The sequence below is a fragment of the Fukomys damarensis genome, unplaced genomic scaffold (genome assembly GCF_012274545.1).
Source record: "Fukomys damarensis isolate Sample0158 unplaced genomic scaffold, DMR_v1.0_HiC HiC_scaffold_37, whole genome shotgun sequence".
Classification (NCBI taxonomy): Eukaryota; Metazoa; Chordata; class Mammalia; order Rodentia; family Bathyergidae; genus Fukomys; species Fukomys damarensis.
This window is the reverse complement of record NW_022900949.1, coordinates 41309314-41333398: the sequence shown is the minus strand read 5'-3', so window position 1 is coordinate 41333398 and position 24085 is coordinate 41309314. Positions and strand designations below refer to the sequence as shown.

Here is a 24085-nt window from a genome sequence, read left to right as displayed (position 1 = left end):
TCCTTTTGGCTTCAGGGAAGCTGTCTGAACCTCTGACATGTGTTTATAAAAATTTACAGGGCTCACCAATATAATTGTTCCCCACCACCACCAGGGATCCAACTCAGGACATTGCGCTTGTGAGATAGGTACATTGCCACTGAGCTAAATCCCTAGCCCTCAACATAATTGTGCTTTGTTGTCTCACAGAGGTTTCCCTCTCCTGTCTTAGTCATAAAATGGCATTGTAATACTTTTTTTTTTTTTTTTTTTGGTACCAGTATTAAACTCAGGACCTTGTGCTCAGGGTCTGACTATGTAGTTGAGACTGACCTGGAACTCACTATGTAGTCCAGGCTGGTCTCGAACTCACAGCGATCCTCTTCCTGCCTTAGCCTCCCGAGTGCTGGGATTACAGGCGTGCACCCGGCCTAGGACCTTGTGCTTTCAAGGCAGGCATGGTGCCACTGAACTAGATCTCCAGTCCTTTTAATACTTTAAAAAAAAATTTTTTTAAATTAGCCGGGCACAGTGGCGCATGCCTGTAATCCCAGCACTTGGGAGGCTGAGGCAGGAGGATTGCTGTGAGACCAGCCTGAGCTACATAGTGAATTCCAGGTCAGTCTCAACTATATAGTGAGACCCTGTCTCAAAAAACAAAATTTTTTTTAAAATTGAGTTTATTGCTACTTTTTAGGTATACAGTACAGTTACATTCATTATTGGGATCTTGTACCTTTTACATGACAGGTCTTGGTTCTCATTTTTTCCCCTTGTCCCTGCACTTTTTTTTTTTAATGGTACTAGGATCAAACTCAGTACCTTGCTGTTGCATGGCAGGCATGGCACCACTGAGCTAAATCCCTGGCCTTGTAATACTTTTAAAATATAAATAGATTTGCTTTTTTTTTTTTGAGACAAGGTCTTGTTATGTTGTTCAGATTGGCCTTGAATTTACTGTGTAGCCCAGGGTAGCCTTGAACTCATGACAATCCTCCTGCCTCAGCCATGCACCACTATGCCTGGCCATGAGATTTGCTTATAGTTATGTATAGAAAGCAATAAATTGAATAGGAGCTGTGCGTGAGGGTGCATGTCTATAATTCCAGCGCGTGGAGGCTGAGGCATGAGGATTGCTCACTCGCATCAGGTGAGGGTATCCTTGAATTCATTGAGATTCTTCTGCCTCAGCCTTTGGATTATAGGCATTACATGTATGTATTACCATGTCCAGGTTATTTGTGGATGCTCTTATTTATTTATTTGGGTACCGGTGATGGAACTCTAGACCTTGTGCTTTTGAGGCAGGAGGTGGAACCACTGAGCTAAATAAATCCCTGGTCCATTGTTTTATTTACTCAGCTCTTTTTTTGGAGGGGGTTTGGTTTTCCTGCTATGCAATTTCGGCATGCCTTGAACTTGCTAGTTTTAGGCGGGCCTGAAACTTGAAGCAGTCCTGCCTCAGCCTTCCAAGTGCTAGGATTACAGGTGTGTGCCACCATGACTAGCTCAACTTTTTTTTTTTGAGATTTTTACATTTATTAAAAAAAAGGAAAAGAAACATGCTCCACAGAGCAAGTGGGGACCAATTAAAAGTTTGAAAAATACTCTACAGGGTGAGAGTGCACCACAGTGAGAGAGAGAGAACACAGTCTACCTTAATATTTAGTCTCATAGCAGTCCTTTTACTTAGTGTATGCCTACCCTAGGCCAAGCCCTCTGTGCTGTGTGAGGCTGGTTGGCCCTTTCTTGGGAGTGTGTATTATGGTGGGGATTACATATTCTCTAAGTCAAAAAAGCATAATAAAGATTAAGGTTGCTGGGGGTATAGTTCAGTAGTAGAGCACTTGCCTAGCAAGCTACAGGTCCTGAGTTCTATTCCCAGCACTGAAATATAAAACAAACAGAAGAAAACAGAAAGGTTAAGGGGAAATTTGTGACCTTATCGTTTTTCTTATAGTAAATTCTCTGTCTTTAGGTATCTTATTGATAGCCGATGGTTCAAGCAATGGAAGAAGTACGTGGGCTTTGATAGCTGGGATATGTACAATGTGGGTGAACATAACCTGTTTCCTGGGCCAATTGACAACTCTGGACTTTTTTCAGGTATAGTGTGCTTTTCTAGAAATATTCACCTTGGCAATGTCCTGGGTTCCTTTTTTTCCCCCTTGAAACAGGGTCGTGCTTTGTAGCTGAGGCTGGTCTCGAACTCAGTAATCCTACTGACTCTTAGCTTCTGGAGGGCTGGGATTACAGGCTTGTTCTCCCACGTCTGGTTAGGGTTTTATGTATCTGTGACATGGATTTTGCAAACCTGTCTTTCCTGGTAGGAGGAGATATAAACAAGTATCTCTGATTTGAATCTATAACAAATCTTTAGAACTCCTTAAGAAGTTAAGTTGTTTTATATCTTTTCTTTTTGGAGACAGGGTCTTACTATATAATTCAGGCTGGCCTTGAACTCACCCTGTAGCCCAGGCTGGCCCACATTCCTGACTGTCCTCTTTTACCCTCCTGAGTGCTGAGATTACAGGCATGCCTCACATGCCTGGCAACATTTGTGTTTTGGGGACTGGTTTTATTTTACTTTGTGTGATATTCACAGTACTGATTCATAATGTAGAATGTCAGAATATTCTTCCTTATTTTTTGTCTTTGTGTATGTGGTACTAGGAATTAAACTCAAAGCTGACACACTGAGCTGCATCCTTAGCCCTTTTTTATTTTTTGAGACAGGGTCTCACTAAGTCATTAAGTTGCCCAGGCTGGCCTTGAACCTGTGATTTTACTGTCTCAGCTTCCTGCAGTGTTGAGATTATGCATGTGCACCACCAAGCCCAGCAGAATTTCCTTCGCTTTCAAGGCTAAATGATACTCCATCATAGATATAGATGTATGTAGATATGTAGATAGATCTATTTATCTGTGTATAACATTTTCTTTATCCATTCATCTATCTTACCTACATATCCTCTCCCAATGCTGCAGTTTTCTTCCTTGGAAATCAAAAAGACAGGGTCAGATCAGGTTGGAAATTTGTCCTAAAGAAAGGCAGAAAACCAGCCTGGCGTGTTGGTGCACACCTGTAATCCCAGCGCTCTTGGGAGACTGAGGCAGGAGGATCACTGTGAGTTTGAAACCAGCCTGGGCTACATAGTGAGTTGCAGGTCAGTCTCAACTACACAGTGAGACCCTGTCTCAAAAAAAAAAAAAGAAAGAAAGGCAGAAAACCTTATGGAATGGGTGTATGGTGGGATGCCCTGCATATGATTAGCTTTCGTTTGTTTTCTTGTTTTTATGTTTGCCTTGACTTAACAGATAAGTCTTACTGTTGTAGGTACTTTTTGCCTCTTCAGTTTCATGACTTACTGGTCTGGGAGAGAACAGTGACTTCTACTTTCTGAAAGTGAGCATTAATGGGCACATGCTTGGCAGAGGGCAACATGTTGGACGTCAGTCAGTTTTCCTTGGATCCTCCCTTAAGGGATTATATTTCAGACCATGAGTGTCCAGTTCAGACCCCAGGACTGTTACTTTCTGTAGTGGATGTGAAATAAATGCTGGCATATTAAATACATTCTTTCTGCACAGGGACTGTTAGCTCTGACTTGGAGTATTTAAAATTAAGAATGCTGAGGATTTGGGTGTAGCACAGTGATAGGATGCTTGCCTGGCATGTAGGAAACCCTTGATTTCATCCCAGGACTGCAAAAACATCGATACATATATACATACATGCTAATAATGCTAAATGAGGGGCTGGCATGTGGCTCAGTAATAAGGTGCTTGCATAGCATTTGCATAGCATTCAGGAGGCCCTACATTTGATTCCCAGCACCAAAAAAAAGAAAAAAAAAAAATTGGGCAGTGAAGTTAAGTTTATTTTATCAAGAGTCATTTAACATTCAGGCCGGGGATTTGGCTTAGTGCTTCTACAGTCTGCCTCCCAAGTGCAAAGGATGGAGTTCAATCCCCAGTACCAAAAAAAAAAGAGTCATTTAACATTCTTTGTTTTTGTTTGTGCTGGGGAATTAACCGAGGCTCTGGTACTCATACTGCCCAGTGCCCTGCCACTAAAGGTACACCGCCAGCTTTCGGTACCTCATTTATTTGCTTTTATAGTAAATTATTTTGAGAGAGAATGGTAAACTTACAATAATTAACCATTTTAATTATGGAATCAGGAAGCACTTTAGTGACATAAATTATAACGATAGCAGTCATGCCTGAAGTCCTACCACTTTGTGAGGCTGAGACAGGAGGGAGGATCAAAAGTTTGAGCCTAGCCTGGCCAACGTAATGACCTTGTGAGACCTTGTCTCCAAATAAAAATAAAGGCCAGGGATGTAGCTCAGTGTGAAGGCCCTAGGTTCAATCTCCAGTACTGAGAAGAAAAAAAAGATTTGTAAATTGGAAGGTTTTATTCTCTTTACTCTTTTACTTTTGTTTGTGGGGGCTGGGGCTGTAGTACCTTTGCGCTATGCTAAGTTATTTATTTACTTGTTTGTTTGTTTGTTTGGTTTTTTGAGACAAGGTCTCGCTATGTAGTTGAGACTGACCTGGAACTCACTGTGTAGCCCAGGCTGGTCTCGAACTCACAGCGATCTTCCTCCTTCAGTCTCCTGAGTGCTGGGATTATAGGCATGCGCCACCATGCCCGGCTTTTATTTTTATTTTGAGACAGGGTATGTCTTTTTTTTTGGTACTGGGGATTGAACTCAGGTCCTTGTTCTTGCAAGGCAGGCAACGGAACTACTGAGCTAAATCCCCGGCCACTAGACAGGGTATCTCTTAGTTGTTAAATTGTCAAGGCTAGGCTCAAACTTCCATCTTCCTTGGCTTCCAAAATAGGTGGGATTACAGTCTTACACCACCCCATCTGACTTTTTTTTTCCTCACTAAATATTAAAAGATATATGAGTGGGCTGGGGATTTGGCTCAGTGGTAGTGGTTCCGCTGCCTCCTTCCCAAGCCCAAGGGCCTGAGTTCGATTCCCAGTACCAAAAAAAAAAAAAAAAGATACGAGTAACTCATAAAATGTTCAGTAAACATGGCTATGGGCAAATACCAGTCAGCAGTCTGCTCTGTGTTATGTCAACTTACAGAATTTTGGGATTCGTGTTTGTTTCTTTTAAATACTTTTGTTGTTAATGAAAAGTACATAAAAATCATATAAAACAAACATTCTGTAAGAGCAATGAATTAATGTGCTTTTTGTTCCCCCCAGATCTTAAGAGTCAGACCCTGAAAGAACACTTAATTGATGAGCTGGACTATGTGTTGGTCCCAACAGAGGCCTGGAACAAATTACTGAATTGGTATGGCTGTGTAGAAGGCCAACAGCCTATTGTCAGGAAAGTGAGTATGTGAATGGCCACATTTGCTGGTCAGTTTCTGCATGTGCTCCCTGGGGGACAACACTTGGCTTGTGTTGGTTTCCTAGGAAAATAAACATGTTTAGATGTTGAGAAGAGGTGGCTGAGCCCTTGTTTGTGGCTTTCTTAGGGAATGTTGGTTGTACATGGTGGTGAGACTGCTCACCGAGGGTGTTAGAGTGACTGGCCTCTGGCGCTGCCCACTGGTTTGGGATGCATCCAGTAGTGCTGTGCAGATACTTTGTGAAAGGCTCTGAAGACTGTATGGACATACATTTGTATACTTTTTTCCCCCTAACAATTTAGTTTAAGACCCCCTCATTCCCCCAATACTTAATTGAAGCTGGGGAGCATTGAGCTATATCCCAACCTTTTTATTTTGAGATGGTCTTGCTGAGTTGCCCAGACTGGCCACAAACTTGCAGTCTTCTTACTTCAGCTTTCTCTCATTATTTGGGATTACAAGTGTAGGCCACCGCATCTGACTCCCTTCTTGTTTATCTTAAAATATTTGTAGGGCTGAGGATGGAGCTCATTGTGGAGTTCTTGCCTAGCACATGTGAGACCCTGGATTGGATCTCTAACACTGCAGACACTACCCTGACCACCCTCATTGCCTTTCTGACAATTTTTCCTGAGTTTAAAAGGCTTCAGTCACATGGTTGAGTCATTTACAAAACCTGTTTGGGAAGGTAGGCTCTGGGACAGATCTTAGCAGTTCTGGTAGTCAGGACTCATGAGGAGACCACCACACATTGTCTCCCACAGTTGTTTGATTGTCCTACCAGAAGAGAATCATAAGAGCCCACATATCTGATATGTGCTGATATTTTGACAGTAGGTAAATTTCTCACTCTGCTGGTATATGTTCTCCATCTCAGCAGAGGAGAGAGTTGCAGTCTGAAGACTGTTTCTGTGAGTCATTATTCAAGCCTGAGCTATCTTTTTCTCCAGCTGAGCCCAAAATGGTCAGGGATCCAAAAGTTAGCATGCTAACCTTTTACATATGTCCTCCCCATGTCTAGGATGCTGCCACATGAGCTCATTGCCAAGGGCTGGGCCTGTATTCTCAATCCTCTGATTAGACAAATCCTTCAAGAGGCATCATGAACTTGCATTTGAGGTGAAGAGTGACTTTTTTTTTTTTTTTTTAAAAAAGTTTGGGTGAAGAGTGACTTTTTTTTTTTTTTTTTGAGACAAGAAAGCTTTTCAGTTGAGGCTGTCCTTGAGCTTGCTGTGTAGCCCAGGCTGGCCTTGAGCCCACAGCAATCCTCCTGCCTCAGCCTCCCCAGGGCTAGTATTACAGGCATGTGCCAACATGCTGCGCCCCACCTATCTGGCCAAAGCATGGCTATGAATTAATGGATCAAGGGTTTTTGCTTGTTTCTTTTCTTTTTCTTTTTTTTGGGGGGGTGCTGGGGATTGAACCTAGGACCTTACACGTATCAGCCAAATACTTTAACACTGAGCCACATGTCCACCCCAGCAGTTCTTTCACGTAGTTAGGCATGTACTTTCAGGAGGAGTTAGAGCTTACCTTTGCCAAGTTTGTTTTGTTTTTTGTTTTGAGATAGGGTCTCAGCTGGCCTTGAACTATATAGCTCAGGCTAGTCTTCCGAGTGCTAGGATTAGAGGTGTGTATCACAACCATCTAGAATAGATTTTTAATTTTCTGGAAGAGATGTGGATAGCTTTAAAAAATCTGTATTTTAAAATAAAATCTGTACTTCTGATCCCTTGGTGGCTGAAAGAAACTGATGATCATGAATTTTCTGCTGTTTGCTGCTACCGGAACATGTTGCTTCCAAGACTGCCTGGGTATGAAAACACTGCTCCTTCACCCTGCCTCTTGTTTACAGGTTGTGGAGCATGGCCTTTTTGTCAAGCACTGCAAAGTGGAGGTGTATTTGCTGGAACTGAAGCTCTGTGAGAACAGTGACCCCACCAATGTGCTGAGTTGCCATTTCAGCAAAGCAGACACCATTGGTGAGCAAGCAGGCTGGGGGTCCTGGGTATGTTGTGAGAGACTGTAGAGCAGCGTGGTTGATGGAAGGGAAGCCGTGCACTCTGCAGACTTGTTACCCAGAGCCTGTTCCCAGGAGATTCTTGTCCTGGAATCATGTTCCAGGAATCATGTTCTATAGAATATTGAGTATAATCCTTGTCTTTTTGTCATATGGCAATAAGAAAGACAGAGTTTGAGAAGTTAGAAAGTAACTTACTAAAAAATCTAGCAAGAGGCTGAAGGTGTTGCTTAGTAGCAGTAGTATGTCCAGTGCCCTGGATTTGATTCCTAGCACACACACAGCCAGAATTACCACCACAACAAGCCCCGTTCCCCCACACACACTGGGGATTGATTCCAGGGCTTTCTCACCAAGCTACATCCCATCCCTTTTTAACTTTTTAATTTAGAAACAATCTGTAGCTGGGCATGGTGGCACACACCTATAAACCTAGCATTCTGTGAGGCTAAGGCAGAAGAACTGAGAACTTTTGAGATCCACTTGATGAACTTAGTGAGACCCTGTCTCAAAGTAAAAAATAAAAAAGTTTGGGTATGTAGCTTATTACCATAAAGGGAGAGGGAGAGATAGAAAGAGACAAATAGGCAAGGTCTTGGAAAATTGGCTAGACTGGGCTCAAAATCACAGTTCTCTTGCCTCAGCCTCCAAGGGTGCTGGGATTATAGGTGTGTGCCATGATACCTGGCTTCAGAGCTAATTTTTGAAACCACATCTGAGCTGGGCGTGGTGGCACATGCCTGTAACCTCAGTGCTTAGGAGGCTGAGGCAGGAGGATCACAGTGAGTTCAAAGCGGCCTGGGCTACAAAGCAAGACCCTATTTTAGGAGGGAAAAAATGAATACATCTGTTTTAACTCCAAAGATAATTTTTCTCACTTTTTTCTTTTCTCAGTGCTGGGGATTTAACCCAGGGCCTCATCTATGCTAGGCAAGTGCTCAACACGAAGCTACATCCCCAGCCTCACTTTCTTGCTTTCTGTGTTGTTTCTCTGCTATAAGACCTGCATTATCAGAGAAGCATAGAGACATGTTCCTCTCATACAAGTGCAAGACAGAGGCTTGAGGTCTGTCAGAACTTTCATTCCAAAGTACCTGTGAGCATCTGAAAAGGGAGTAGGGAAGGTACTGGTTTGCTTTGACTGTCTTAATCCCTGAGTGGTGTTTCTGCCTCTCCCTAGCAACCATTGAGAAGGAAATGAGGAAGCTTTTTAACATCCCTGCGGAGCGTGAAACACGGCTCTGGAATAAATACATGAGCAATACCTATGAGCAGTTGAGCAAGCTGGACAACACTATCCAAGATGCTGGGCTGTATCAAGGCCAGGTAGGAGGGCCCAGGCCATGCCCAGGCAAGCAGCTCTGCCCAGGGCATGTGGCCAGAAACCATTGGCTGTAGCATGTTAGAAGTGTGGTGGATGGTACTCTCCTGATTTGGTTTCCCCTTTCAGGTGCTAGTAATCGAGCCCCAAAACGAAGATGGCACATGGCCCAGGCAAACCCTGCAGTCAAAGTAAGTGGACCTTTTCTCTTGTGTGGCTGGGCTCACAAATCTTATAGAGACACTTTTTCCTAAGGTGGTTAAGAAAAATTGTGAATCAGGTGAAAAACTCACTGTTTCATATCCAGAATGCAGAGTTAGGATGAAGCTCCCAGCCTTTGGTAAACAGCATGTGGGGCGAGAGGAGCAGGAAGGAAGGGGCTCCGGGTCTGACCCTGCTGCTCTGCCAAGAGACGGCTGTGTTTTGACAAACTCCTTTCATTCCTTACCTATATTCAGAGGCTTTGTAGGAAAAAGAAGATAACTCAGGCATGGGATCTTGCATGACTTAAAGGTGATAGTTTCATTCCACTCCACTCTACCTACTTGCCTGTTATTCATTGTTGCTTTTGGGGCTTGGATGAGGAATTGTTCAGCTACAGGCACAGCTATTTTAGAGTTATTCATGTGATGCATGGAATTGTGCATATCTTCAGAAGGGGAAGGAATTGATGACTTTTCCTCTTTTTGAAAGATGGAAAAGTCTTTATGCTTCAGTTTTTATGGAGGGAGTGGTGAACTCCGCTTTCTTCTTTCATTTATATAGTGATTAGCCTCAGAGCTCATTTCAAAACTGAAACCAGGAGCCCTCTTGAGAAACAGGCATGAAGACAAAAACATTGGCCAACAGTTTTAGGTGTTTCACAGATCCCTTCAAACCCAGTCATGGGCTCCAGTTGTAAGAACCGGGGGTGCTGTTTCCTGATAAGATGACAGAAATAGCTGTGGAACACAGAATAGTGCCTCCTGTCTCCATAAGAGATGCCCACTTCTTAATTTCCAGAACCTGTGAATGTGTAGGCTTACAAATGGACATCACAGATGTGACTAAATTAATAACCGGAGATGGGGAGAAGTGTGGGCCCAGTGTGGCCACACTGGTCCTTGTGAGTGAAACGGAGGCTGGAAAGTTGGAGGTGCTATGAGGAGAGAAGCAGAGTCAGAGTTGAGGAAATGTGAGCTAGGGAAGTGAAAATGGGCAGCCTTTAGCAGTTCCTACAGCCTCTACGAAGGGATGCAACTGGCTGTTTGGCCCAGCACCTTGATTTTAGGCCAGAGAGAAGCATTTTGGACTTTTTGACTTCAGGAACTGCAAAATAATAAATTTGTTGTTTTAAGCCACTCAGTTTGTGACAGTGATAGGAAACTAATACACAAACATAGGCAGTTAGCTCCTCTCTTGGAATTGGAAATACCATAAAACTGAGGGACAGTAACCTAAAAACTGAGAACCCCCTGGGGTGACAGAAGATTTGATTGCAGCCTATGAGGTAGGGTTGGTAGTTCAAAGCAAAAGGTGGGTAGGTATCCTGGCCAGGGAGTTGTACCTTATTTTCTGCCTAGCATTGCTTCTGTCTCTTCCATACCTGGAGATTCAGTTAAAAGAGAAAGATTTTGGAAAAGAGCAGTGCCTTATTATGGGTGTTAACCCTGAAGGTCAGAGTGACTTGGTCAAGTCGGGAGTGAGTTCAAAGTGGAATTCCTGGGGTCCATTCCCCTCCCCATTCCCCAAGGTAGTTCATATACTGTTGCAGGTGGTGAGGATATAGCAATAAACAGCACCAAGTATGCACAGTATCCTCAAGGAACAGACAGAAAGATAAAATAAGAAAATCATACATGTCCACAGGTTTATAAACTCTGGATAAAAGTCAGGAAAGAGAACGAGTGAGCCCTAGGCTTTTGGATGGTGCAGGTTTAACCAGGATGAAGGGACAGCCCTCTTAAGGGTCCTGTGCACATTGTGTTGGAAATAGGGAAGGAACATTCGTGAGTGTAGGATAGAAGGATTGTTGTGAGTCTAGCTAAGGCTCCAAAGCAAGTTCAAGTCTGTCTCAAAAAATTTTTTTTGAATCTGAAAAATAGAATCCCTTAGATCCATTATTGCTAAGAAGCTTGATACTAGCTGGGTATGGTGGCCCATGCCTGTAATTCCAACACTCTTGGTGGGTGAAGCTGGAGGACTGCAAGTTCCAGGGCTGATTGAAGACCAGCAGGGATTTGTTCTGAGCTGGAGAGGGTAATGGGAAGGTGGACGATGAGATGTAGGAGGGGAGGAGGTAACAGGTCCTAGGAATTTGAGAGATAGGTTCTAGTTTTGCTTCCAGGCAGGGGAAGAGCCTGTTAGATAGAGTGTTGAGGTACAATGTGATCTGGGGTGACTCTCAGTCAGAACCAGAGATTGACAAGGATAGTCAGCATAAATGGAAAATGACAAAGTTGCTGGCAGCATAGGATTAAATAAGCATAATGAATATTTTTGAAGACATGAATACATATACTTGTATTTGGAAGGAGAATTCAAAGCATGGGTTGAACAGCAGAATGTTTGCAGCTGACAACAGTTTGTAAGGTCATATTAAAGAATTCTAAAAGGTGCTGGGCATGGTGGTGCACGCCTGTAATCCCAGCACTAGGGAGGCTGAGGGAGGTTGAGGTAGGAGGATCGCTGTGAATTTTGAGACCAGCCTGGGCTACATAGTGAGTTCCAGGTCAGTCTCAACTACATAGTGAGACCCTGTCTCAAAAAAGCACACAAAAAAACAAAACGAAAAAAAACTCTAAAAGGCATTATGAAGGGATAAAGAGGGGAAATTATAGAAATGTGCTATGGATAGTATCAGTATTTCTGTATTAATGTATATCCATGTAAGAGTATTTCTCAATTGCCAGGCATGGTGGTGCACACCTGTGATCCCAGCATTCAGGAGGCTGAGGCAGGAGAATTGTCACAAGTTCAGGACCAGCCTGGGCTACGTAGTGAGTTCAGAGCCAGTCTGAACTATATACATAGTGAGACCCTGTTTCAAAAAACTAAAAAAGGGGAGGGTTTCTATATTAATGTATATCCATGTTAGAGTATGTTTTATATGGAAATATCAGTGTCCATATAATAGAGATCTTAGAAGCAGAGAAAAATGACAGAGGGAAAGATGAAAATATTAGAAGAAAAACTCACCAAGTCTCAAATATTTTAAAGATAAAAGACCTTAAAGAATGCCAAGCATGACTAGCGGGTTGTGGTGGTACATGCCTGAGGCAGGAGGAATGCTAGAAGTAAGGCCAGCCTGGGATTCATAGTGAGTCAAGGCCAGCCAAAACTACATAAGAGCTATCTCAAAAAATTAAAAATAAATAAATAAGTAAAAAGCCAAGCATGACATAAAAGAAAGCTCTACATTTACACAGTAGAATGAAATTAATAATAAAGATGGAAAGAAAATTCCAAGTCATTTTGAAAGCAAAAGTTATTTATAGCTGGTGCTTGGTTTGGTTTTGTTTTATTTGAGACAGGGTCTTGCTATGTAGTTCTGGGTGGTCTTGAACTCACTTAGCACAGGCTGGGCTTTAACTCATAGTGATCTTTCTGCCTCAGCCTCCCCTAAGATTATAGGCGTGCGCCACCACACTTGGCCACACAGCTGGTTATGGTGTCACACACCTACCTGTAACCTATATCCTGGGATGCTAAGACAGGAGGATCAAGCCCAGCCTGTGCAATTTCGTGACTTAAGGAGACCCTGTTTCAAAATAAAAAAGGTTGGGATGTAACTCAATGCAGAGGCCCTGGGTTCTGTCCCTTGTACCAGGAGGGAAAGAATAAATAAAAAAGCAGAGAAATAAAACCCCTATGGAGATTTACCCCAAGAGCTTTGCACTGGGCTATGTCCCCAACGCTTTGTTTGTTTTGAGAATGCCCTCAGTTGCTTAGGCTGGGTTGGAACTTGCATTCCTCCAACTTCACCCACCAAGAGTGTTGGAATTACAGGCATGGGCCACCGTACCCAGATAATATCAAGCTTCTCAGCAATAATGGATCTAAGGGATTCTTTTCCTTCTGATTCAGATTTTTTTTTTTTTTTTTTTTTTTTTTTTTTTTGAGACAGACTTGAACTTGCTTTATAGCCTTAGCTAGACTCACAATGATCCTTCTGCCTCAGCCTCCTGAGTGCTGGAATTACAGGCATGCATCAGCATACCTGGTTTGTTTGTCTATTATTGATTTGTGGTACTGGGAATTGAACCCAGGGCCTTTACACTAAGTTACATTCCAAGTCCCTCTTATTTTTTACTTTGAGACAAGTTGCTTACTAGGTTGCCTGTGCCTGGCTCAAACTTGTGATCTTCCTGCTTCAGCCTCCTGAGTACTTTGATTATAGCTGTGCACCAACATGCTTCACTGACTTCATGACTTTTTAACCCACCAATAAATTGATAGAGTAGGTAGTAGTTTAGCCCACAGATTAATCTCTAAAAAATATTGAAACAATGAGTTAGAAGCAGTGAGATTGTATGCATTTGCCAATTATAAAGCAGTATCATTCTTGAAAGGCATTGTAAAACTAAACAGCCATTTTCCTGTTTTAGTGTCCTAGCCAGCTATTTATTTCTTTCTTTTTTTTTTTTTTTTTTTTTTATTTTTTTTTCTTTCTTTTTTTTTTTTTTTTTTTAGCTTTGTGCAATGGCAGTATCATAGCCAATGAGGTTTATCCGAGGCGCGATTATTGCTAATTGTAAACTTTATTTTTTTTAACTTTTTGAGACAGGATCTCACTATGTAGTTCAGGCTAACCTTGAACTCACTACTGGTATGTAGCCCAGGCTGGCCTTGAACTTGAAGGAATCCTGCCGCCTCAGCCTCCCAAGTGCCAGGACCACACTTACCTCTATAACCACCTATTTAATTTGTGTCAAATATTTTTGGGAAAGTCATCTCTTACTGCCATTTTTCTATGCCTTTTGTGTGTAACTCCTAAAATACAGAGAAGCTTATGGTATATAAATAAAACCAGAAAAGACCATCTTGGGGTTTGTCATAGTAGAACATTTAGTGTGTGATCTTGTGAACTAACAAGTCAGTAAGATTAGTTAATTTGTTTTGGTTTGGTTTGGGATTTATTTAGTTGTTTTGGGTTTTTGTTTTTTGGTTTTTTGGTGGTGGTTTGTTTGTTTTTTGGTACTGGGGATTAGTTAGACTCAGGCCCTCGAACTTGTAAGGCAGGCAGTGGAACCACTGACCAAATCCCCGGTTTAAGACATTTTTGAGACAAGATATCTTTGACTCTCAAATACAATTTTGAAGTATTACTACAAGAGGGTTTTTACAGTTTGTTTTTTTGTTTGTTTGTTTGTTTTTTTCCCGAGACAGGTTCTTGTTTTATAGTTCAGGCTGTCTTAAACTCACTTTGTAACCCAGGCTGGCCTCAAACTCGAGACGATCCTCCTGCCTCAGCCTCAGGAGTGCTGGGATCATAGGCGTGTGCCATCATGCCTGGCTCAGAAAATGTTATTTCTTGAGATGAGATCTAAAGCATTAAGTAGGGCTTACACTTTCAAAAAATCAGCAGCATTGTTTCTACTTCTTTCTCCCAGATCAAGCACTGTACCTAGCAGAAATTTTACTACCTCTCCAAAATCATCATCAAGTCCCTATTCCTCAATGTCCGCCTCTCCCGTTGCAAATGGTGATAGCACTAACACCTCTGGGGTGCACAGTTCCGGTGTCGGCAGGGGGTAAGAAGCACTCACACTCTGCATCCTTGATCTGAATCTCTTCCAAGGCTGTGTCCGGAGTGCTCATCCGCTGCTTCGCTAAGCATCATGGGATCAGAGCTCCCCTTGGGAGTGTGCTGCGTGTGGTTCTCTGCTAATTCCAACCTAATTCTACTTGTCCTGTGAGCTGGTGTTTTTCTACAGCCTGTGTCATGAGGGCTGGATCTGGGGGTGTCACTGCAGTTGTTGGTGAAGGGATGGGCTGGCCACATGCCAGAGCAGCTGCATGGGGAGGGTTCTTAGCTCTGTGAGTACCCTGTGTTTCTCTTCTGGTTGGCCATGACCCTTTCTCTAGGAGTTTCAGGAGTGTCTGCCACATGGCATAGACTGGTAGAAGCTGAGTGTGAGTTGAGAGACTACATGAACGCTCAGGTCAAGCCAAGCCCAGGTGTGGCCTTGTGGGTGGTGGCAGATGCAAACTCTTGATCTTTGTAACCTAAATGTTCTTCTCTGAAGTCACCTGCAGTCACTCTTACAGAAGGTTATAAAACTAGCTCTTACCAAAGCCCAGAAGAGGAAAATTCAAATAATACTTCTCATCTTAACAATGTACTCCAATTGCTAACACGTCACATCAAGAGGAGGAGCAAGTCTGAAGGGTCATGGGAAAGAGGAGAGAACTTGCATTGGGGGGGCTATTTCTGGACATGAGTTTTAGAGGCCCCAGCAGTGCCCCCCAAAAGTATCTGAGGAAGTGTGTGCAGCACTTGCTGTTTTTGCTGACATGAGTTGTGTTTTTCAGTGGATCTGGCTTCTCTGCTTCGTATAATTGTCAGGAGCTGCCATCTTCTCATATCCAGCCTGGGCTCTGTGGACTAGGAAACCTGGGGAATACCTGCTTCATGAACTCTGCTTTGCAGGTATGGGAAGAGCCACTGTCTGAATAGGTGTGTTCTGAGTCTTGAGTAAGAATGTTCTAGCCGGATGTGGTGGCTCACGCCTGTAATCCCAGCATTTGGGAGGTGAGGCAGGAGGATGCTGTGAGTTCAAGAGCAGCCTGGGCTATGTAGTGAATTCAGGTGAGTCTCAACTACATAGTGAGACCCTGTCTCAAAAAAAAATGTTCTGGGCTCCCTCCTTTTAATGCTTTAGTAGTCTGAAAGGGTGTCTCACTGGTTTGGTTAAAAATGGCTTCCTTGGTACCTGTGGCCACAACATATATTCTTAGTATATGTGCTGCCGAAGTGAGTGCCACAACATGTATTCTTAATCCATTCTGTATTTCGGTTACACTAAAACAAAAAAACACAAAAAACTTTCCCACTAGTGGAGATTGAACTGAGAACCTCAGGGATTTTAGGCAAATGGTCTGCTACTCAACTACTTCCCTTGCCCTTTTGTTTTGTTTTGTTTTTTCTTCTTTTTTTTTTTTTTTTTTTTTTTTTTTTTGTACCAGGGATAAAACTCAGGACCTTGCCCAAGTGGCCTTGAACTTGTAGTCTTCTTGCCTCAGCTTCCCCAGTAGCTGGAATTGGCAGTAGTAAAAATATTTTAAATTTTGTTGACTATTAGGGCATGATCTCCCTAGAAAATACTGGAATGCATACCTTTCTGGTCGATCTCTGAACGGATGAGAACTCAAAACACCTGGGCCACACTCAGCTATGCTGCATTGAAGGATGACCCCTTTTTCACCAGAGTCAGTTACCTTACCTCTTACCCCATACTGGAGAAATCCTAAAATCTTTGTGTGAAACCTCACTTGTACATTCATCAAATATTTGTTGGGCACAGACTGTGCAGTAGCTCTATTACAGTCAAGGCCACAAGCAGATAGGGTCAAACTGTAGTCAGGAATGCATAGTCTCCAGGACTGCCCTCAGCTCTGAAGCCAGATGCAAGTTTGAGAGTGCCTAAGGCAACCTTCAGCTTTGATGATTTGTTAGCAGGATTCATTAAAGCTGTTATGCTCATGATAATGGTCTCTTATGGGGAAAGGATACAGATTAAACTTGTGTGCTCTCTCTGGAGTGAGGACACATTGCTTTCATGACACTGTGCAGCAGTAGCACAGAGTGCACTGCCATCAATCATGGAAGTGTACTTGAGCTGCATTGTGCAAGTGTGCAGTTTTTTTTTTCCTTTGAGATGGAGTCTGGCTCTTTGGTCTATTGCAGGCTTTGGACTCTGTGTAGCCCAACTGTCCTTGAATTTTCTTTTGCTGTACTGAGGATTAAACCCAGGGCCATTGCCCTAAGCTATATCCCCAGATGATTTTGTTTGTTTGTTTGTTTGTTTGTTTGGGGTGCTGGGGATCAAACTTGGGTCCTTGCATTTGTGAGGCAGGTGGTGGCACCACTGAGCTAAATCCCTGGCCCTGGGCCTTTTTTTTTTTTCTTTTTGGATACAGGGTGTCACTATGTAGTTAAGACTGTCCTGGAACTTGATTACAGGTGTACGCCACCATGCCCGGCTTGGACCTTTTTATTTTTATTCTGAGATAGGGTCTCACTAAGTTGCTTGGGTAGGGTTTGAACTTGTGATCCTCAACAGGTGTCCTCAACCTCACTTGATTCAAACATGATCCCTCCCCACTCCAATCCTAGGGATTGAGTCAAGTGTCTTCACATTTACACCATTTACACTACATCCTTAGTCCTTTTTATTTTTTATTTATCCCCCCACACCACCTTTGTATGTATCGCCCTCTCTTTCTTTCTTTTTGGTACCGGGGATTGAAGTTGGTACCTTGTGCTTGTGAGGCTGGCAGCGGAACCAATGAGCTAAATCCCTGCGTGCCCACCCCCCCACCCCCTTTGTACCAGGAATTGAACTCATGACCTTGTGCTTACAAGGCAGGCAGGGTGCCGTTGAGTTAAATCCCTGGCCCTCTATCTTTTTTGTGTTTTTGTACTGGGGATTGAACTCAAAACCTTGTGCTTTCAAGGCAGGCAGTAGAACCACTGAGCTCAATACCCAGTCCCCTCTCTCTCTGTTTTGAGAGAGAGAGAGAGAGAGAGAGAGTGTGTGTGTGTGTGTGTGTGTGTTTGGCACCAGGGATCGAACTCGAACTCAGGTCTTTGTGCTTACAAGGCAGGTGGTAGAATCACTGAGCTAAATCCCCGGCCCTTTTTTTTTTGAGACAGAGTCTCACAATGTAGTTCAGGAGAGCCTTGAATTTACTATGTAGCCTGGCTTCAAACTCCTGGCAACTCTCCTGCCTCAGCCTCCTGAGTCCTGGAATTATAGGCATGTGCCTCCATACCCAGCTTTCTGTTTTGATTTTGAGAAAGGGTCTCATTAAGTCACTAAGTTGCAGAGGCTGGGCTCCACAATTTGTAATCTTCCTGCCTCACAGTGCTAGAATTGTAGGTTTGTAGTATCACACCTAACTTTAAACATAATTCTTTGGGGGAAAAACCCTAATAACCTCATAGGAAGTCTCATAAGGGAGAAATACAAATGACTAATGGCAGGGATGAAGAAAGAAACCATGATAGATTTTATAGACATTTAAAAAGATCATTGGAGTATAGTAAAACTCTTTGCTGTTGGACAATTAAGATGGACAAGTTGCCTTGAAAAGCACAACTTACTGACCTTACAAAGGGAAAAATGGAAAATCTGAATTTCTTTGGTGTTCCTTTTTTTGGTACCAGTGATCAAACTTGGGTTCCTGCGCTTGCAAGGCAGGCGCTGGAACCATTGAGCTAAATCCCCAGCCCTGTGAATTTCTTTGTGTTAAAGAAATTGATTCAAGGGGAAGGGGTTTGAGGGGGAGAATAGGATAAAATAAATTTTAATTTTTAAATAAAGAAATTGATTCAGTAATTAAAAGCCTTACAATAAAGAAAATTCTTTTTCTGGATGGGTTTACTGGTGAATGTATTTAAAATTTCAGAAAATAGTAACTCAGTCAACTATAAACTGGCACGGAATAGATAAAAGAAACCATCTGAAGCCTTTTTTTTGTTTGTTTTTTTGAGACAGGGTCTCACTGTGTAGTTGAGACTGACCTGGAACTCACTATGTAGCCCAGGCTGGTCTCGAACTCACAGCGATCTTCTTGCCTCAGCCTCCCGAGTGCTGGGATTACAGGCGTCACCACCTCGCCCAGCTTTGGATTTAATTTTTTTGTATGGATAATTTTAAGTATATTTGTAGGCTAAAGAGAGAAATGTTAAGCTATATTTAATTTGGGAAAATATACTTTTAATGTAAGTTATGTTGCATCTTGGAAAGATTTTTTTAAGTTGTGCCTATATTTTCTACATATATATGGTATAATAACAGCAAGTATTACTTTCTTGGCATTTACAAAGAATTAAAATGTGTATTGCCTCATTTACCTTTATACCTACTATGAATTGCATAGATTAGGTGTTATCCCTTTTATTCACATTCACATGAGAAACTAAGTCTCATAGAGGTTCAAAAATCATATAATTTGAGATAAGATTAGGACACATTTTGTGATTTAAATCTCTCAGATTTTACAGTTAAAACTGCCTACACCTGGAACTCACTATGTAGCCCAGGCTGGTCTTGAACTCACAGCAATCCTCCTGCCTCAGCCTCCCGAGTGCTGGGATTACAGGCGTGCGCCACCACGCCCAGCCCTACATTTTATTTTTAGTTTCAATTTTATATTATGATCATTGATTCATACATCATTTAAAACTGTGAGCTGGGCGTGGTGGTGCACGCCTGTAATCCCAGCACTCGGGAGGCTGAGGCAGGAGGATTGCTGTGAGTTCAAGACCAGCCTGGGCTACATAGTGAGTTCCAGGTCAGTCTCAACTACATAGTGAGATTCCCCTCTCAAAAAACAAAACAAAACAAAACTTTGTAGAGACACTGACATAGGTTAAAAAACATACATTTATAAACTATAAAATGTTTAATGTAGTGAAAAGTGACAGTCAGAAGTTTCAGTACTGTAATATGTGTTGTGAATTTGCCACAGGTTAATACCTTGTTTAGTTTAGTTCTTTTATGCATCTAATGCCCCATTGTGAAATTTAAATAAATAAAATAGCCTATCTCTCCAGTTCAGGGATGGCATTGAACAGAGATAACAAAAATTTCAGACTCATACAAAATACTGTTTTGTCTAGTGAGTGGTAACAAGAAAGATTAAGAAATGGGCCAGGGATTTAGCCTAGTAGTTCTGACTCCTGCTTTGCAAGTGCAAAGGCCCCAGTTCGATCCCTGGTACCAAAAAAAGAAATAATTTCACATATTGAGAAAGCTTGATGAGTTTCCAGTTCACTGTGTATTATTTTATTTAAAGTTGTAAATTTACAGAGTAAGTAGGCAGTCATGTTTTATTTAATGTACCATAATATTCCAAAACAAAACAAGACAAAAATGCAGCTTTTGCTTCAGGTTGGTTGGAAAGATAGCATCTCAGGCAGTACTTAGCTCCTCCAAGACCATGATCCTGAGTCAACCCCACACTGGGCCTTCAGGTTGGTCTCCTGAGGCTCTTCTTTTCTGCTGGGAGCATTTTTTCGGGGAAGCCTCAGTAGCCTTTTAGATTCTGATTTATTTTGTTTCCCCCGTTTGCTTGCTGATGGGTTTCTGTTTCAGTGCCTGAGCAACACTGCACCACTGACTGACTACTTTCTCAAAGATGAATATGAGGCCGAAATCAACAGAGACAACCCTCTGGGCATGAAAGGAGAAATTGCAGAGGCCTATGCAGAGCTCATCAAGCAGATGTGGTCTGGAAGGGACACTCAGGTGGCACCTCGCATGTTTAAAGTAGGTTGAAATAAGTATTTCCTTTTTCTTCTTTTAGGGAGAGTGGCTTGGTGTTGTAATGAGCATTCCTTTATTTGCATTTTAGGATTAAGAGAGGTCTAAACCAAAAAGTACCACATTTTTATATCATTCTTTCTTGTTATTTGTTTAGCACACACTTAAGTGTCCCCTGTGCTCACCTCTGAGTAGAGGTGTCCCAGAAGCCCTTTGTAAGATGGTTGCTCAGAATTCTGCATTCTGTGGTAACTATATATATATATAAATGTATATAATTATTGGGGGGGTTGATTTTTTTTTTGTTTCCTTTTGGAGGGGGTACCAGGAATCAAACTCAGGACCTTTCCCTTGTGAGGCAGGTGGCGACACCACTAAGCTAAATCTCTGGCCATTTTTTGTTTCTATTCTTGATTTTTTGAGACATGATCTTGGTAGGTAGTTCAGGCTGGCCTTGAACTCACTGTAGTCCAGGCTGGCTTTAAACTCTTGATAATCCTCCTACCTTAGCCTCCTGAGTGCTGGGATTTCAGGTGTCTGCCACCACCCAGCTTGTTAACAATATAAACATGGTCCTAAAAATTCATTTTACCTTCCAGAATAATACAAAGGCTGCTCCCAGGTTCTCTGAGCCTGGACCCTATCCTTATGGTTTGAGTTAGGCCCCTCTTAAGTCAGAAATTGGGTTGACATTCTCAGAAAATGACATAAGGAACAGTTCTCACTCACGTCCCTCAACTAGGAAAACTTGGGGAGGAGATGGATGAACTGCAGCAGACCTTGGAGCAACTTGGGCTTTCCATTGCCCAAAAATGTTTCTTCTTTCCTGGAGGACAGTACCTTGTTCCCATATGCTAAAATCTGAGGAGATCCTATTTCTCCTGCACTAAAGGAGGCTCAATGACTCTTCAGGAATCCGTGATAAAAAAGATTTGCATGGTTTTGATTCTGAGAAGGAAAAAGGAAATAGCACTGTAGCTCAATGAGAAAATAAAAATGTCACTGGAGTGTTGAAATTGAAAATGAATTCTGTTCATCCTCTTGATGACATTAATTCCTGGGAAATACAAGTAAGTAAGTCGTAGTTACATGCTAAGTCATAAAGATACTAGAGTTGTGTGACATACCTGGGTTCAAGTTAAACAGATACAGTATTTGGGATGCTGGTGTAGTGTAGAGCTTCCTCAGTGATGACGTGGTCTGTGTTGGAAGACTGTCTGAGGTACTACCTCAGCTACTGTTGGCCAAGAAACTGAATTTTAGGTTGTATTTACATTTTCTTTTGATGCTGGGGGTTGAACCCATGACCTTGCATGTGCTAGGCACATGCTGTATCACTGAGCTCCACCCCTGCCCTTGTGTTGAATTGTAATCAATTTAAATAGCTACATATAGTTAGTAGCTGTGGAATTAGATAGCACAGGTATAGAATAGTGGTTGTACCATTTTAGGATGCATCACAATCTCCAGGCGGGCTGTTCCAATATAGATTGCTAGGGCTGGGGATTTGGCTCATTGGTTCTGCCGCCTGCCTTGCAAGCACAAGGGCCTGAGTTCAATCCCTGGTGCTAAAACAAAACAAAACAAAAAATCATGTCCAATATAGACTGCTAACGCTCTGGATATTTCCAGTTTTATGGGTCTGGAGGGTAGCCCAAGAAAGTGTACTGAAACTGCTCCCAGGGAGCACTACTGGTTGGGGTTACACTCCAGGGATTGCTGGTGAAGAGCAGTAGTGAGGAGCTTGTTGTCTAGGAACAAGGAGGTTTTTATGGCAGGAGTCTCTTGCTGATGTAGATAGCATTTCTAAAGTTCTAGGAACAAAAGAAGGATCTTGGAGAAGGATTTGTGTCAGTTTGTGTGTGTGGCTATGTAGAGTGCTGCCCTTGCCTTGTTGGGATCCTGGCCCAGACTCTGGTCCCTCCATGTCCTGGCTCTCAGAGCCTCCCTTCTGGGAGTACCTTTAGCTCCATTACGTTCTCCAGGATGTAACTGGGTTCCTCACCTGCTTTCCTGCATGTGCCAGCTGACTGCAGAGCTATTTTTGATGACACTGCCCTTTTGACTTCACTGGTTTGTTGCATATTACACCTTCTGATGTAGTTGCTTTTGTTGTAGACCCAAGTGGGACGATTTGCCCCTCAGTTTTCTGGCTACCAGCAGCAGGACTCTCAGGAGCTGTTAGCCTTTATTCTAGATGGATTGCATGAAGACCTGAATCGGGTCAAGAAGAAGCCCTACTTGCTGCCAAAGGATGCCAATGGGCGGCCAGATGCGGTATGATGTGGAAGCTGTTGGAACAGTAATGTTTCAAGAGGCTGCCTCCTTTCGCCCCCTATTGTGGAGGAAGTGTTCTGGGCCTTGGGGATTAGTGCCAGGATACTGGGACAGGCTGTAGATTCTGGTAGAGACATGCATTCAACTTGGAGAAACGGGCTAGTTATAGCTGGGCGTGATGGCACATGCTGTAATCCCAGCACTCAGGAGGCTGAGGCAGAAGGATCTCCACGAATTCAAGGCCAGCCTGAGCTGATAGGCAAAACAAAACAAAACAAATGAGCTAGTTATGCATTTTTTGCTTTTTGGTTTTTTGTTTTTGTTTTCATACTGGGGCTTGAATTCATGACCTCACACTTGCCAGGCAGATGCTGTGTTGCTGAGCTAAATCCCTGGCCCTGGGTTTGTTAGTTTTTAAGTGCAAAGAAGCAAACCCTGTGCATGCTAAGAACACTCCGTCACTGAGGGACACCCTTAGCCAAACCAGCCAAATGTTACTGCCTTGACTTTTTTTTTAACTTTGTTTTAAAACTTTTTTATGGAAATTTATACTTTTTCTTGAAACAGGGTCTCACTGTGTAGTTCAGGCTGGCCTTGAACTCATAGTGACCCTCCCAAGTGCTGGGATTACAGGCCATCATACCCAGCTACCCTACTAGACTTCTTGAATCACTTTGTTTGGTATTTCATTGACCAATGAGACTAGTGCACACTGAAAACTAAGAGACCCATAATGTGGATTATTACTGCTCTCATTGAAATCTTTCTGTGATTATTAAACATATTTTGTTATTAATATTAACTTAAGGCTTTTACACATTTGCCTTGATTTTCTAATCTGTAGAAGGGTTTTTTTTTTAATTTGGTACTGGGAATCAAACTCGGGACCTTCTGCTTGCAAGGCAGGTAGCAGAACCACTGAGCTAAATCCCCTATGGAAGGGGATTTTATTACTTCACTGCCCTGTGATATTGAAATAATCATTATGAATGCTTTAAAGTTCCACTTAGATCTTAAAGGAAAAGCCATAAGTGAGCCAAACTATTATATAGATTTGGTGAGCTGTCACCAAAGAGCCAGTGTGATAGTGCACATCTATAATTCTAGCTATTTAGGAGGTTGAGAAAGAAGGTTTAAAAGTGTGAGGACAGCCTGAGCAACTTAGCAAGACCTTGTCTCAAAATAAAAAGGTTTAAGGGCCGGGATTTAACTATGCCACCACGCCTGCCTGGAAAGTGCAAGGTCCTGAGTTTTATTCCCGGTACCAAGAAAAATAGATTGATCGATCAATCAGTTGATATTTAGATAGATAGTTGCATGGATGGATGGGTCGGTGTAGGAGTGTAGCTCAGTGGTAGAGCACTTGCCTAGCATGCATGAGGACCTGGGTTCAAACCTAATACCACAAAAGAAAAAGAGAAAAATATCTCACCAAAAGGACTTTATTTTTTGGTTGTCTTGAAACAGGGTCTAGCTATGTATTCAAAGTTTGCCTCGAACTCACTATGGAGCCCAGGCTGGCCTTGAACTTGTTGTGGCAGTCCTTGTCTCAGCCTCCCAAATGCTGAGATTACACCATGTCTGGCTCAAAGAGACTTTAATTTTTTTTTTTTTTTTTTTTTTTTTTTTTGAAAGGGT

General features: G+C 42.5%; 1 protein-coding gene and 1 pseudogene across 4 annotated transcripts in view; both read left to right on the top strand.

The window, feature by feature from the left end:
• Usp4 (ubiquitin specific peptidase 4) overlaps positions 1–24085 on the top strand; it is a 45877-nt gene that overhangs the window by 1555 nt on the left and 20237 nt on the right. For 2 of the 4 annotated variants that reach the window (XM_010615574.3, XM_010615571.3), the window contains exons 2-10: positions 1958–2085; positions 5207–5337; positions 7214–7340; positions 8559–8704; positions 8829–8890; positions 14291–14431; positions 15213–15330; positions 20003–20176; positions 22289–22447. In XM_010615574.3, the coding sequence (XP_010613876.1) occupies positions 1958–2085; positions 5207–5337; positions 7214–7340; positions 8559–8704; positions 8829–8890; positions 14291–14431; positions 15213–15330; positions 20003–20176; positions 22289–22447 (1186 nt within the window). The remainder of the gene's footprint in view (positions 1–1957; positions 2086–5206; positions 5338–7213; positions 7341–8558; positions 8705–8828; positions 8891–14290; positions 14432–15212; positions 15331–20002; positions 20177–22288; positions 22448–24085) is intronic. The other 2 variants (XM_010615572.3, XM_010615573.3) reach the window with 2 other exon arrangements.
• LOC117284561 lies at positions 13369–13571 on the top strand (annotated as a pseudogene).